This window comes from Triticum dicoccoides, chromosome 5B (assembly GCF_002162155.2).
Source record: "Triticum dicoccoides isolate Atlit2015 ecotype Zavitan chromosome 5B, WEW_v2.0, whole genome shotgun sequence".
NCBI classification, from domain to species: domain Eukaryota; kingdom Viridiplantae; phylum Streptophyta; class Magnoliopsida; order Poales; family Poaceae; genus Triticum; species Triticum dicoccoides.
The window spans coordinates 128,682,012-128,698,281 of NC_041389.1; the positions used below are offsets into that span (position 1 = coordinate 128,682,012).

General features: G+C 46.4%; 1 protein-coding gene across 1 annotated transcript; it reads left to right on the forward strand.

The window, feature by feature from the left end:
• Positions 1 to 1,489: 1,489 nt before the first annotated feature.
• LOC119307784 (dual specificity protein kinase shkD-like) lies at positions 1,490 to 15,107 on the forward strand. The gene is made up of 14 exons (XM_037583866.1): positions 1,490 to 1,765; positions 1,869 to 2,646; positions 3,256 to 3,691; positions 3,959 to 4,562; positions 5,275 to 5,315; positions 5,408 to 5,476; positions 5,880 to 5,980; positions 12,480 to 12,558; positions 13,025 to 13,123; positions 13,198 to 13,266; positions 13,397 to 13,446; positions 13,540 to 13,621; positions 14,259 to 14,353; positions 14,491 to 15,107. Exons 2-14 carry the CDS (start codon positions 2,243 to 2,245, stop codon positions 14,621 to 14,623), a joined length of 2,262 nt encoding a protein of 753 aa, XP_037439763.1. The 5' UTR covers positions 1,490 to 1,765; positions 1,869 to 2,242; the 3' UTR covers positions 14,624 to 15,107.
• The last annotated feature ends 1,163 nt before the right edge of the window (positions 15,108 to 16,270 follow it).

The window sequence follows — 16,270 nt, forward strand, 5'->3', positions numbered from 1 at the left end:
ATCGGTCCCTCCTAAGGAGTGTGTTGCAACTGATTCTCTGCCTACTTGGGTCGGTGAATGAAGAACATCATACATTTGAGGTTTCCAACTTATTCCTTCTCTCTGCGACCGAGTTGGAGGATACTTTTCATGCCCTCTGCAGATGTCCATGAATGGTGGCGCTTTGGCAAGCAATGGTGCAACACTGGAAACTCCGGAGCTTCATCAACTAGTGAACTTAGGGCCTGAATGGTTGCTCCACACCCTTGCTAATCTACCGGAGAGGGGGCAGTTAACATTGGTGATGACATTATGGTGCAACTGGCACGTCAGTCGCGCGATTGCGCATCACAAGAAACCATCGGAGGTGGAGGCATCGAAGCGATTCCTATTGAGCTATGTCAAATCGCCGGTGTCCATCAAGAACCACCCTAATGCGGGCCAAGTTAAGGGCAAGATGTCGGTTGGTGTTCCTCTCCCTCAAAGAGTGCTTCCACATGTGGAACAAGGCAACATCCCAGCATTACGCTGAGAATCACCGTCGTCGGTCTGGACTACTTTGAACATTGATGGTTCCTTTTGTGAACGAGAAAACGAGGCAGGTGCATGGATGATCTTGCATGACGAATCTGGGGTGCTCATATTCTTATCCCGTCGAGAGCTGCATCAGTACTCCTCGCCATTGAAATCAGAGCTTACTGCATGCATGGAGGTCTTAGCTCTAGCTATCTAGTGGACGTCGGTGCCTATTGTGGTGCAATCCGACCGCCTTTAGTTGACACACATGATACAATGATAGATCTTTGCATTCTATGATGGTTCGTGAAATCAACACATATCTTCAGGAAGAAAGATAGCTGGTAATCAAGCACGTTAGGCGAGAGCAGAACTCCATGAGTCATTATTTAGCAAATTCCGGTAGAAAGGAGAAGCACACTGTGGCTTCGACTAGGGCCTGGTGAGGCACATGATTATGTAATGCAGACATGTTTGGTGCTTATCTATAAACTCTTTTTCTCCCTGCCAGAAAAAAGAAAAGAAATATTACAAAATATATGAATTGCTTATCTTAGAAGGGAAAAATTCCGATTTAAGGCAAACCGCAAGTTAATCAGCTTATCTTGTTTTCAACATTATTTTAAAATACACAAATGGTTGACTTTCAATATTGTATGGCTCTTGCGTATCCAATAATAATACACTTATTTATCATATCTTGTCGTGTTTTCTCATCCAAATTGCTTGGCAGAAAATAAGAAACAATAAAATTCTTATGGGTGAGGGAAGAAGGGAAAATTGTATAGCAACAATGTAGTCAATCAACATGAAAGAGATCCACATGCACCCACAAACATGTAGCACAAAAAAGGGAGAGCACATCACGCAGCACAAAACACCAAAGAGGCAGTTAGAAGCCAAACCCTAACCCAATTGTGGCAACCGCCAGTGGGAAAGGCCAATGATAAAATGGACCAACCAATTCGCCCATTTCTCCCTGCTCTCTCTAGACAGATGACGCCACAGGTTGGCATTGGCAGCAAGGTAGATGGATAGAGACAAGGACAGCCAGCTCCCCTCCCCTCTACTCTCCTACTGTGTGGATCAAAAGATAGATAAATAAAACAAAGCAGATTGACAAGTAAATGAATTTTTCAGGAAAATTCCAAAGCCCAAATAAAAACTAAGACCGGAGCTTTCCATCATCACCTTGCGCAAGGCCAGCGAGCAGCCGCCGTGTTTTTTATAGCCCGGCTGACCAATCGCCGGAGGAGGAACTCACCACCAGGTCACCTATATCATTTCCTCCCTCCCTCCCTCTTGTACGCTTGCTTCTTTTTTTATCTTCTTCCTCTCCCTCTCGCTGGTTTCTTGATTATTTAATTGTTTAGGTGTTCGCCCATTTGGGTGTGTGTGATGGATGGATAGATAGATTCCAAGTTTCCAACCCCAGCTAGCTGCTACTTGTTTGCTCCAAGCAGAAGCCAAGAACAGCTCCCTCCCAAGGAAGGATCTTTTTCTTTTCCTGGATTTGGCCCGGTTCTGTTCGGGAAATCTTGGGCTGCCGGCGGCTGGATCTCCGGGAGGAGGATTTGATGCCGGTTCTTGCTCCATTTTGAGCCCGAATCATCCTGCCTCGGGACAGGCGACAGGCGAGCGGCCTTTCGAGCTCCCAGGAGCCGCGGAGGGTGAGCGAGGCGGCCTCCGAGCGCTCGGGAAGGCGGCGATGCCGCTGGTTTGATTCTGGTTCACGCTGCTGCTGGGGATGGAATCCAGCGGGGAGGAGCTCCTGAAGAAGATCCGGCAGCTGGAGGTGGGCCAGGCGCAGCTCAAGCAGGAGATGTCCAAGTTCGCGCTGCCACCGACCGGCGGCGGAGGGGAGCGCCGGCGCTCGCAGTCCGTCTCGCCCAGCCGCGGCGCGCCGCCTCATCCTGCGCCGGCGCCGGCGCCCTCGAGGCGGCTCTCCGGGGGACTTGATGGAGGCCCGCGGGGGTGGGGCCGTGGCTCCGCGTCCTTCTCGCACTCGTCGCCGCTGCAGCGGGAAGGCCGTGCCGCGGCCGAAGGCGGCGCCACGGGCGCTGGGCTGGCGGAGCGGCAGTACCGCAGGGTGCTCCAGTCGCTGGGGCAGTCCGTCCACATTCTTGACCTCGATGGAAGGATCATATACTGGTGAGCTTTCTACTTCTTGAATGTTTGCTGACCTGTTTTGTGTGAGCTTGTAAATGCTCGAGGAGCTGCTGCGGTGATAATGATGGCATCGGTTCAACTGTTCTTGTTATACTGCAATGAAGTGACCATGCATCCAATGGGAGTTGTGCTTTTAGTGGCATTTTAACCATGTATGCGTGCGATGATGGAACTTACTACTTGGTGAAATCTGGTATTTTGTCAGAGCTTTGTACAACCCCAGGCTGTACAAGTTACGTATCGTCCATGCTATGTCACAGTTTATATTGATTTGAGGTGAAGCTTTTTTGCATGATTGAAACAGATTGGTAATAGTAAAATAACACAATAAGGTTTCATGGCACTTGTGCCGTTGTTGTTTCAAGAGTTGAGTGATGCACATGGGTCAAAGTTTTGGGTCTTCATTTTTGTGTGAGTCGCATTGCTTATCGATTCAGCAACACAGTTTGATAGTCGTGTACCTACTTCCCACCTGTGCTAAACAAACATCACATTTTTTTTTTAGTCTGCAGTTCTGCATGGACTTTTGCTTCTCTTTTGTTCTTGTTAATGCTTTCTTATCACCAAAGACTTTCATTTGCCATGATGTAGGAATCGGTCTGCAGAGAATCTCTATGGTTATCCTGCATCAGAAGTACTTGGTCAGGATGCACTCATGCTGCTGGTTGATTCCCGTGACCTCAGTGTGGTAAATGATATGTTTCGACGCATTTCTTTGGGTGAGAGTTGGACTGGGAAGTTTCCAGTTAAGAACAAGGCAGGGGATAGGTTTTTAGCTGTTGGCACCAACACTCCATTTTATGATGAGGATGGCAGTTTGGTGGGCATTATTTGTGTTTCAAGTGATTCACGCGCATTGGAGGAGATACTCAGTGGACCTTCAACCTCTGCCAGGTCCCATCCAGAATCATCTAGCCCCTCCTGTTGTGATGGCAGTTGCAGCAACAGTAATCGAAAAACCAGTTTGTTGAACAGAAATCCGTTTGATCCCCAGCAGTCTACTATAGCCTCCAAGATAACAAATTTGGTGAGTTCTGTTACTACTTTATTACTCCCTCCATCCGAAAAAGCTTGTCCCAAGCCTGTCCCTCGAATGGCTGTATCTAGCACTAACTTGGTGGTAGACACATCCATTTGAGGGACAAGTTTTTTCGGACGGATTTTCGGACGGAGGGAGTAATATAAAAAGTAGAAATATGCATGCCATTGAGTAGCAATGAAACATTGTTTCTCTATAGCATGTTTTCTTTATTATTTGCTACTGTATTCCTTTCTGATATTTAGAATAACACAGGCTAACAAGGTTACAAATAAAGTTCGTTCGAGGGTCAAGATGGATGAGAATGGCATGCTACGGGAAGGTGGCAGTGGTGAGAGTCAGTGCTCTGATCGTGATAACAAGGAAGGTCCATCTAGTGGACCAAGTACACCAAGAGGAGATGCACCACATGGCGCCTTCGGCACCGAAGAGAATTCCCCTGGAAAATCAACCAAAACAAATGGTGATGAATCAGAAGCGAAAATAGGTCTCCACAAGATCTTGAGCTCAAAAGCAGAGGCATTGTTGAACAAGAAAGGGATAACATGGCCTTGGAAAGGGCGGGAGAATGACGGGCCTGATTGCAGAAATCAAGTGACCTGGCCATCATTGCATGGTGAGCAAGAGAATGGCCAGAATCATCCGAAAATCTCTGACACTCAAGTGGCCAAATTCAACCAACCTAATAAAAATGAGGCATCAGGTTCCTGGTCTTCTTTCAACAATAACAGCTCAAGTAGTGCAAGCAGCACTGGAAGCACCAATAGTAGTGCTCTATACAAAATAGACCATGAAGCAGACTGTCTGGATTATGAAATCCTGTGGGAAGATCTTGTAATTGGAGAACAAGTAGGCCAAGGTAGCTGCTTCTCCTTTTGTGAATTTTTATGTGTATATATTTTTTATCACATTGAAGTTTCTGTGCTGTTTCATAGTTTCTATCAGCGGTTTTAGAATTGACTGTTTGGTTATTGTAATTGGCTTTGTCTGCATGACATTACTTTGGAATAGCTCCTTTCCTGTCCTATTTGTTTTATAGAATCTATGCTTGTTGCATAACCTAGATAATATTACAACTGGATATGTAGTTGGAATAAATAATAATCCATTTTGCCACCAGTTTAGCCAAGCTTTGGTTCTAACTTTATTACAAGTGGGGTTACGTAGCTCACTAGCTCTAACTCCTAATGAGACCTAGAACCTCTGGGCTTTCACATGGGTAGCTTAAGTTTGCTTTCAAATTTGTGATTGAAATTTCTACTTTCAAGTTCTTAATATGCTATCTTGGTTTGATATGAATTTGCCCTACTTCAAGTGTGTGTATCCCTAGGACCTGAACATTTAGAGAGCTTAGAACATCAAGAAGGGTGGTCCTGACACTTTCCCTTGCATTTATGCTCAAACACTTCTCAAATTTCAAATACTCTGTGTGAATTTAGTTGCTATATTGGGTTTGATATTTTTAGAAGAGTACAAGCATGAGAAAAATGTTAAAGGGACAATGAAGTGTACTGCTTTCTATTATATTAAGTGTCTTCTAATCGCGTCCCTTTCAATTTTGATCTGCACAGGCTCCTGTGGGACAGTATATCATGCCTTGTGGTATGGCTCGGTATGTTCAGTTGTTTCTTTGTTGCATGAGTGACTTATCTCTGTTCACTTTTGGTTGTTAGTTTCATCTTTTTGTGTGGCATTTTGCTGCAGGATGTGGGTGTGAAAGTTTTCTCCAGGCAGGAATATTCCGAGGAAGTGATACAGGCCTTTCGACAAGAGGTAAAATTTCCATATTCAGCACAACTTTTGTTAGTTGATTCATGAAATATATAAGAGAAGACGATGCCTCTCTAATCAGCGGAGTGGCTTTCAGTAGTTTCTTAGCCTGATTATGATCAGCTAGCATCAAACCTGTGATGTTCTATTGATAGTTTGGGCCTTTCAAAATAACTTGCTCTGAAAATTTGTGTTCACAGGACGCCCATAAAAACCTATCATTGCCATGGTTGCCAAACATTTTGATGTGAATAAATATGAAAATAACATGGTCACAGATCTTCACATATTTTTTAAAAAGGTTAATTCCAGGAAATAGAAATAAAGTATTCACTAACTTGAGGTCTCGTGACATCGTTTTAGATTTATTTCTTTTATAATAAATTGTCACTATTCGTATGTGAAGGTATCCCTTATGAAGAAATTACGTCATCCTAATATACTGCTCTTCATGGGTGCGGTTACATCTCCACACCGCCTCTGTATTGTTACCGAGTTCCTCCCACGGTATGTTCCCTACCTTCTACTTGCGTGCTACTACCCTATATATTTGAAAGTATCTATTCTTTGGTTGTTGCTCTCTTTTTCAAATGTACTCGTATGAGACAATGACCAGAGCTATTTGTACAAAACCTGTTGAATGGTTTGATTTTTACAAACACAATTACATTAAGGCATGGTAAATCTCATCTTTATCAAATTAATTACAGAGGATGGCACAAGCAAGTGCCATGTCACTCCATTTTCTTTCTACTGTTTAATTCAAATTCTATGAATAAAATTGAAAATTATACCTAAGAAAGCACTCAGTACTTACTTACGAAGCCTTTTATCCCAAACAAGTTGGGGTAGGCTAGATATGAAACCCTTTCACGAGGACTTCCCAGGAGGTCACCCATCCTAGTACTACTCTTGCCCAAATGGGTTTCATATCCAAAAGACTGGCTAGTTTTTACATTGGCTCGCCAAGCCTATCACAACCCTTAGATATGAAACCCTTTCACGAGGACTTCCTGTAAGACAATAGGCTTTGGGGGGAACCGGCACAACCCTCTAGGGGTGGCCTATCACATATATATATAATGAGGTGGTATACAACGTTACAATATACACATGTAAATACAGTCTAACACCCTCCCTCAATCTTAGCCACTTTCTAATGAATCTAGAAGGGTAAGATTGCGCCTGCAAGTCTCAAACTGTGGCAAAGGCAATGGCTTGGTGAAGATGTCAGCAAGTTGATCCTTGGAAGAAATAAACTTGATCTGTAGTTGCTTCTGAGAGACACGTTCACGCACAAAGTGATAGTCAACTTTAATGTGTTTCGTTCGGGCATGGAATACCGGATTTGCAGAAAGGTATGTAGCACCGATGTTATCACACCAAAGAACAGGAGGCTGTGATTGGGGTATACTTAACTCCTGAAGCAAGGACTGTACCCAGATGATCTCTGATGTGGCATTGGCCACAGCCTTATACTCAGCCTCAGTACTGCTACGCGAGACAGTAGCCTGTTTCCGAGCACTCCAGGCAATCAGGTTAGAGCCAAAGAAGATAGCATAACCCCCCGTGGATCGCCTGTCATCTGGATTGCCAGCCCAGTCTGCATCAGAATATGCTGAAAGACAACCAGAGTCAGACGGCCGAATATGCAAACCATGAGCCACCGTGAAACGAATATAGCGCAAAATCCGCTTAACAGCAGACCAATGAGTGTCACGGGGTGACTGCAGATACTGGCAGACTCGGTTAACAGCATAGGAAATGTCTGGCGTGATCGTCAAGTACTGGAGCCCACCAACAATACTCCTGTACTCTGTCGCATCAGAAGAAGAAAGAAGCACACCATCAACAGCATTGAGCTTATCAGTGGTAGACATGGGTGTAGTCGTCGGTTTGCACTTAAGCATCCCAGCTCGCTGCAACAAATCCAGAGAGTACTTCTTCTGCGTCATAACAAGGCCAGCAGCACGAGAAGTAACCTCCACACCAAGAAAGTAATGAAGCTTCCCAAGGTCCTTGACCGCAAAATCAGCACCAAGTGAGCGAACAAGCGCAGTAGCAGCCGACTGAGAGGAGCTGACCAAAATGATATCATCTACATAGACCAACAAGTACATAGTAACCTCAGGCCTTTGAAGAAGAAACAATGAAGAGTCAGCAGTTGATGATGCAAAACCATGAGCACGAAGAGCCATTGCAAGACGAGCATGCCAAGCACGAGGAGCCTGCTTCAGACCATAAATTGCCTTGGATAGACGACAGAGATGATCAGGGCGATCCGGATCAGAGAAACCCGGAGGCTGGCGCATGTAAACCTCCTCCGCCAAGAAACCATGAAGAAAAGCATTTTGAACATCAAGCTGACGAAGAAACCAACCTCGAGTAACAGCCAGAGAGAGAAGAAGTCTGATGGTAGTAGGCTTGACCACTGGACTGAAGGTGTCTTCATAGTCAAGTCCAAAACGCTGTCGAAAACCACGAGCAACCAGACGAGCCTTATAGCGCTCAATGGACCCATCAGAATGCCTCTTCACTTTGAAAACCCATTTGGAATCAATGACATTTACCCGTGATTGTGGAGGAACAAGAGTCCATGTCTGATTGCGAAGAAGCGCTTGATACTCCTGCTCCATGGCCTCTCTCCAATGAGGAATGCGCATAGCAGCTTGATACGTGCGTGGCTCAGAGGATGGATCTGCGAGAGCAGCAGACATGCACGCCGCTAACCAAGCAACTGTGCCATCGTGACGTTGCTTAGGCTGAAAAATGCCACTCCGACTGCGCGTATGTGGACGTAGAGCAGCAGCAGGAGCCGGCGGAGGCGAAGGTGACGGAGACGTGACGGTCGCCGGAGATGCAGGAATCACCTCAGGCGAGCTCGGGAAAGACGACTCCGGGCTGCATGGCGAAGACTGGCCCGACGACAGGGGCTCAGAGGCCATGGGCGAACCGAGAGTGGGCGAGGCCAGCTCCGGTGACACCGGCCCAGACGGCCTTGGCGAGGCGAGAGCAGGCGAGGCCGGCCCTGATGAGAAGGGCCCAGACACCCTGGGCGAGGCAGGGGCGGGCGAGGCCAGGCCTGGTGATGACTGCCCCGACGCCCTGGGCGAGACGGGGACCGAGGAGGCCGGCCCAGTCGGCGGGGTTGCAGGGCGCGACGATGGCGAAGGCAGCCCAGAAGCCAGAGGCGACCGGGCCAGGACGTCGATCGGCCGTGCATGAGCACGGAAACCGAGGCCATGCAGGGGCGCCATGTGCTCCTCATGCACAACAGAAGGTGCCGAGGATGAAGGCGATGGCAACGAAGAGGAAGATGGCACTTCCAGAATCTCCAAACGAGCCCCACGACCAGTGCCTGCACCATGGTTAGGCAACAATAGAGGAGAATATGCAACATCATCAAATTGGTCAGAAGCAACAGAGGATGAATGCATGACAGGTGGCTCGGTAGTGGACACAGGGAGTTTGGCAAAGGGAAAAACATGCTCATCAAACACAACATCCCGAGAGATGTAGACACGATTAGTGGGCACATGAAGACATTTGTATCCTTTATGAAGAGAGCTATAACCAAGAAAAACACACTTCTTGGAACGAAACTCGAGCTTACGCTTGTTATATGGACGGAGATGGGGCCAGCAAGCACACCCAAACACCTTGAGAAAGGTGTAGTCCGGTTGTTCATTAAGGAGAACTTCAATGGGAGTCTTCATATTCAAAACACGAGTGGGAGTACGATTGATGAGAAAACATGTAGTGGTGAAAGCATCACTCCAAAAACGAAATGGAACAGATGCATGGGCCAAAAGAGTCAGACCAGCTTCAACAATGTGATGATGCTTACGTTCTACTGAACCATTCTGCTGATGTGTATGTGGACATGCTAAACGGTGAGTGATCCCAAGCGACTGAAAGAAGGAGTTGAGGTTGTGATACTCGCCACCCCAGTCCGACTGAACATGAACAATTTTGTGCTTGAGAAGGCGTTCAACATGTTTTTGGAACTGAACAAAAATGTCAAACACATCAGATTTACGTTTGATAAGATAAAGCCAGGTAAAGCGGCTGTAAGCATCAACAAAACTGATATAGTAATTATGACCACTAACAGAAGTCTGAGCAGGACCCCATACGTCTGAAAACACAAGTTCTAAAGGATGTTTCACCTCACGACTGGACTCCGAAAAAGGAAGTTGATGACTCTTCCCCTGCTGACAAGCATCACACACTGCTACATCTTTATTACTAGACACACTAGGAAGCTCATGACGACGCAAAACATGCCGGACAATAGGTGTGGCCGGGTGACCAAGACGAGCATGCCACTGTGACGGAGATACCCGAACTCCACTGAAGACGCGAGCGACGCCAGGATGCTCCAGACGATAGAGACCTTGGCAGAGCCTCCCACTAAGAAGAATGTCCCTCGTGCCCCGATCCTTAATAAAAAGATCAAAAGGATGAAATTCACAAAGCACATTATTATCACGAGTGAGTTTAGGAACTGAAAGAAGATTACGTGTCACAGATGGAACTCGAAGAACATTGCGAAGTTGAAGACTCCTATTGGCATGTCTAGTGAGAAGTGATGCTTGACCAATATGAGAGATGTGCATACCTGCTCCATTGGCGGTGTGGATCTTGTCGGAGCCATGGTAGGGTTCACGAGTGTGAAGCTTCCCCATCTCACTGGTCAGGTGCTCTGTCGCCCCAGAGTCCATGTACCAGTGGGGATCAATGGAGTAGGACTGAGTGTGTCCCTGTGGCTTCTGCGGCAGCGGACGATCAGCCATGGCGACCTGACGAGCAAAGTTGCGTGTATCCTTCCCGTCATTGCCAAGACCAAGAAAACCCCGCTGGAAGCGCTTGTGACACTTCGAGGCCCAGTGCCCATCGCGACCACAAAGCTGGCACACATGTGGACCGCCAGCCCCTGGTAGCGTCGCAGTAGGAGGAGGGGCCGAGGCGGGTGGTGGTGACTGCCCCGAAGGAGCCCTGGATGAAGCAGATGAGCGACCACCCTTGGTGGCGGCGTTTGCCGAGAGGGCGCCGTTGCCCCTGGATCGGCGCGTCTCGACTCGTTGCTCAGTAAGCAGGAGGCGTGAAAAGACCTCGTGTGCTGGCATGGGCGTGGAGTTGCCCCTCTCATTGATGATCTCGACTAGGGCGTCATACTCCTCATCAAGACCATTGACAATAAACGAGTTGAACTCGGAGTCGGTGAGGGGCTGTCCAATGGAGGCCAGCGTGTCGGCGAGACTCTTGACTTTGTTGTAGAACTCAGTGGCGGTGGAGTCAAGCTTCTGACACTCCCCAAGTTGGCGACGGAGCCCAGATACACGAGCCTGCGACTGTGCCGCAAACGAGCGCTCAAGAATAGTCCATGCCTCGTGGGACGTCTTGGCGAAGACAACAAGCCCAGCAACGACCGGAGAGAGCGACCCCTGGATGGAGGAGAGGTTCGCCTGATCCTGCCCTGTCCAGACACGGTGAGCCGGATTATAGACCGGACCGTGCACGCTGTCAACCAGCGCAGGAGGGCAAGGGAGAGAGCCGTCGACATAGCCAAGCAGATAGTGACTCCCAAGAAGCGGAAGAACCTGCGCGCGCCAGAAGATGTAATTGTCCGACGACAACTTGATGGTGATGAGATGGCCGAAGTGAAACGGCGGCGGCGGCTGCGATCCCATCGAGGAGACTGGCTGAGGTGAGACCACCGTGGAGACAGTCAGAGGGGCAGCCGGCGCGGTGACAGAGGGCGCGATGGCCGCGGTTGACGCCGCGAAGCCTGCCAGCGCGACGTCCTCCGCCACCAGCGGCGCAGTGGCCGAGGGCGCGACAGCCGCGGTTGACGGGGCGGCGGCGGTGTGGGCCACAAGCGCCTGCCCGGGCGAAGTAGCAGCCGGCGGAAGCGCGAAGAGGGAGCCGACGCTCCGTGTCCCGATCGGCGCCTGAAGGGAGGCGGCATCCAGCGGCCTCGAGAGAAGTGCCGCGAGGGAGGCCGGCAGAAAACCGGTGGCGGTGGAGCCGGACGCAGCGGCGGACGTCATAGCAGTCGGGCGACGGCGACGGCGGGCGCGGCGGCGGCGGCGGTGGCGGCGGCGGCGGTTTAGGGTTTTTAGGCGGAAGCGGACGTAACCTAGCGTGATACCATGTAAGACAATAGGCTTTGGGGGGAACCGGCACAACCCTCTAGGGGTGGCCTATCACATATATATATATAATGAGGTGGTATACAACGTTACAATATACACATGTAAATACAGTCTAACACTTCCCAGGAGGTCACCCATCCTAGTACTACTCTCGCTCAAATGGGTTTCAAACCTATGGAACTGGCTAGTTTTTACGTTGGCTCGCCAAGCCTATCACAACCTAAGAAAGCACTCTGTATTTATAAAATATAGCGGATACTATACACTGGTAAGTAAATACTCCCTCCGTAAACTAATATAAGAGTTTTTAGATCACTAGTTTAGTTATCTAAACGCTCTTATATTAGTTTACAAAGGGAGTACTTAAGATCACACCTCCTTTCTCTAGATTTCTCTCACATGCATATAAAGACCAACATGTTCCATATAGTTTGCATAATATTTTCTAGGACCATTAATGTTCAATGTAAATTCTAATAAAAGCTAAAGTTGAATGTCTGCAACTGTACAACAATGTGTGTATTTGATGCTAAACAGAAGTTATTGGCCTTCGTTTAACTTAGACATTTCTCCTTTTCTCTTATGGCGTATCCATACTTGTTGACAGAGGTGGATAAAAAATTGTGGGGCCATACCGTTTAGTAGGCTGTTCAGTTGTATATTTTTATCCATGCTAGTACATCAAGATAGTTTTTGAATTTATGCTTCAGTACTCACTGGCACGTCAAGATTGGTTTTGTTCAATTTTTATAACAGAATATGACTACGTACTACCCAGATTTCATGGTTTTTTACCTACAGAAAAAACAGGCTGTGTCTCATTATCGTTCATTATTTCTCAAATGCAGTGGAAGTTTATTTCGCTTACTTCAAAGAAGCACTACCAAGTTGGATTGGAGACGACGTGTTCACATGGCTTTAGATGTTGTAAGTGCATTTCTTTTAATAGCAGAATGTGGATTTTCCCACAGATATCAGATTACTTTCTACTAGTCCAAAAGGAAATGCAGTTAATGAAGGAAAAAACAGAGAATTATTCTTAGATTGCGTACAAAATGTAAAATGTTAGACGCCTGATTTTGTATTTGTTGCAAATGGGCATGTGTAGAAGTTGAATTCCAGGTAAAAAGGCCACATCGGGTAGTTTCAGTGCAAGAAAGAAACATATTTGAAAAGCAAAAGGCCATGGAATCTTGTATCTTCAATATATTAATTCATTCCCCCCATTGGGTGACTGGATTCTACTGAAGTTTCGAATTATTATTATGCTAGTGAGCACATACCAATTCTGTGAATAGTTTTGGCTAGTTTGCATTTCATTTCAAGTAAGGAACCTCCCAATCTCCTGGACAATAAGAAGTTTCATAACGTTTTCTTATTAACATTTCTGCAGGCAAGGGGCATGAATTATCTTCATCACTATAGCCCACCTATCATTCATCGAGATTTAAAATCGTCAAATCTACTGGTTGATAAGAACTGGACTGTTAAGGTCAGTACAATCATTTGCTCTTCAAACCTTTTAATACGTTCCTACTTGCATCTCATTTCATCTTGCTCAATCAGGTTGCAGATTTTGGTCTTTCACGTCTCAAGCGTGAAACTTATCTGACAACAAAAACAGGAAAAGGAACGGTAAGTACAAACAAAATCTATTTGGTTGATTGATAATTTGATATATACAGCATGGATCCTTTAAATTCATGGGGTTGGCATAAATATTATCTTGTTTTCCTAACTCTATTGATGTCGCTTTCCAATGCAGCCACAATGGATGGCTCCGGAGGTATTGCGCAATGAACCTTCAGATGAAAAGTAAGCACAAGATATTTTAATCAACAAAGTTCCCGTAGTCACATCTGCCAAAGTATATAATTGCTAATGACTTCAGTGATGCTACATATATAGGTCTGATGTATATAGCTATGGGGTGATCCTATGGGAGCTTGTCACTCAGAAGATACCCTGGGAAAATCTCAATTCAATGCAGGTATGTTTTGCTTGTATGTAGTTTATCTGTGACAATATCCTCACGTTTTGGTCATATATTGGTTACAGATTGCCATGATTTGACTTAAGAGTAATACTCATCCGTCCCAAAACAAGTGTCTAAGCAAAGTTAGTACAAAGTTGAGACACTTATTTTGGGACGGAGGGAGTATTTGTTTCAGCAGCTTCACAATAAGCAATGACTTAAATTTCAGAATAATATATACCTTTTGGATTGGTTATGTCGCTTCTTTCAATTTGGCACAGCAACATGAGAAAGGTGACACTTATGTGCTGGTTGACATATGAATATACAGTTGATGGGCTTCTAAGTTAGTCATTAATTGCGATTGCAATTTCTAGTATTATTAGTCACCTAGGAATTCAACAACTGGAGTTACCAGAAGCAGCATATTTTACTGGTTTTCATGTTCTTGAGTTGTCTCGGGATTAGTGTGACATTTTCTTATGGTAGCAGCATAGGTGCTCAGTATTGCAGAATACAACTCTATTTCATTAATTCTTTTCTAGATCACCTGTAGTTTTCTCAGAATTTGACAAGCTTGGTAGAATGTACATTAATTGTTGAAAACCCTTGCCTATTTGTACATTAATTCCTGAAACTCTTTCCTATGTAGGTCATTGGTGCAGTAGGTTTCATGAACCAAAGGTTGGAGATTCCCAGTGAAACAGATCCTTACTGGACATCACTTATACTCAGTTGTTGGGAAACGTATGTACTATCTCTGCCATCCCTTTTTTTTTCTCGCTCTTCTTAAAGACTTGCCTTTTCAGACTTATAAATTTTGAACTGTGCTGGTTTTCTTACATGTCGTGTTTTCTTACTACCATTGTCCTTGGCGCAAGCAGTGACCCACAAAGCCGTCCGTCGTTCCAAGAACTTCTGGAGAAGCTCAGGGAACTACAAAGGAAGTACGCTGTCCAGAATCAGGTGCAGCGAAATGCATCTGCCGCTGCGAAGAATAGCATCATCGAGGAATGAAGATTCCAACCTCTTGCTAAGGCGGTGGGTGTGTGAGTGAGGAGGGAATATTGTCGGTCGGCGATGGAGTGACGTTTTAACCCAAGAAAAGATTCGTGCCTCCTGTGTGATTGTTTCATGGAACAGCCGAGGCTGAAGATTGTGCAGATGAGGCGTCCTCTGAATTCGTGTGAGGATATGCCTGAACTTCCTCCGACTGCAATTTCTGGCATCAAAGATTAGAGTAGGGAGCCGAGGCTGGCGCTTTTGGGGTTCTACATTCCGTGGTGATGCGCGACTAACACGCGATCGGATTGATCGGGCTTGCATTTGTAACACGGAGAGGACGGTGTTGCTTTGTAGATTGTTCATTGTTCTGATGACAAATTGTACACGAGCTGCCAATCATCAAGAACCTTGTAAGATTCATACTTGTTTTTTTTCCTTGCCTTTTTCTGCTCTTCATTTTTTCTGGGCGGGAATTCCGAATCCCAGCACAAATCAACCGAAGCTGCTACTGTACTTCTACTTTTATTTCTTTTATTAGTAAGAAAAAACAAAACGTAGCTATTTTGTCTGCTCTCCGATCTACTCCCTCTGTAAAGAAATATAAGATCATTTAGATGAGAGGGAGTAGTTGAGTAGTGCCTCTCTTCCTTCCAGTTTACTCGCACACAAGAAAAGGCAATTTACGAGTCTAAGCAGCAGTATGGACCGACTTCCCTTGAGCTCTCTCTTTCTCTGGCTGCTGCGCGTCCTTCCTCAGCTTGCCCTTCGCTTGTTTGGCCACCGGCGTGCGATTGTCCTGTCTTCATTCTAGGGTGAACAAGTTCAACGGTGTGACGCCTTTCGAGCCAAGACGATGGTGTAGGGTCCCTCTTCGGCGAGGAATAGGTGTGTGTGCGATTGTCCTGTCTTCATTCTAGGGTGAACAAGTTCAACGGTGTGACGCCTTTCGAGCCAAGACGATGGTGTAGGGTCCCTCTTCGGCGAGGAATAGGAGTGTGTGCGATTGTCCTGTCTTCATTCTAGGGTGAACAAGTTCAACGGTGTGACGCCTTTCGAGCCAAGACGATGGTGTAGGGTCCCTCTTCGGCGAGGAATAGGTGTGTGTGCGTTGTACTCGGCCCCCGTTGCAGCCGATGGCGAGATCGTTTTGAAGGGCAGCTGGTGTTTCCTTGCTGCTGCTCATGTCATTCGAGCAAGCAAAGCCGTCTTCTTCGACAAGCGGAGCTTCTTTGTTTTCTTTCAGCTTGTGTGCTAGGCACCTTTGTATCTTTTGGCCGTTGGCTTTTCTTTCCGTTTTAGCAAGGTGTTGATGTTGACTGTAATCCAGGTCAATTGATGGCTTCGTTAATTCAAAGCCATCATCTTAATCCTTGTATTGTCTAGAAGAAGTTCTTGTTCTTGTTGACGAACGTTTGCTCAATAGAAGAGATGAATCCGTTATTTTTGCCATCGTCTCCTCGGTAGATGTGATGAATGGCAACTTTTTATGGCCTTTTGCGGTTTCTTCCGGCCTTGTTGTTCTTGGCAGAGTCCATTGCAAAATGAACGAACAGTGACTCTTCATTACTGATAGGGATGTGTCCGTCACGGACGTTTACAAGAGGCGTGAGTAGGGGATGCGCCGGTTAGCAATATATGCTAACCGTCCGTTAGTTACAA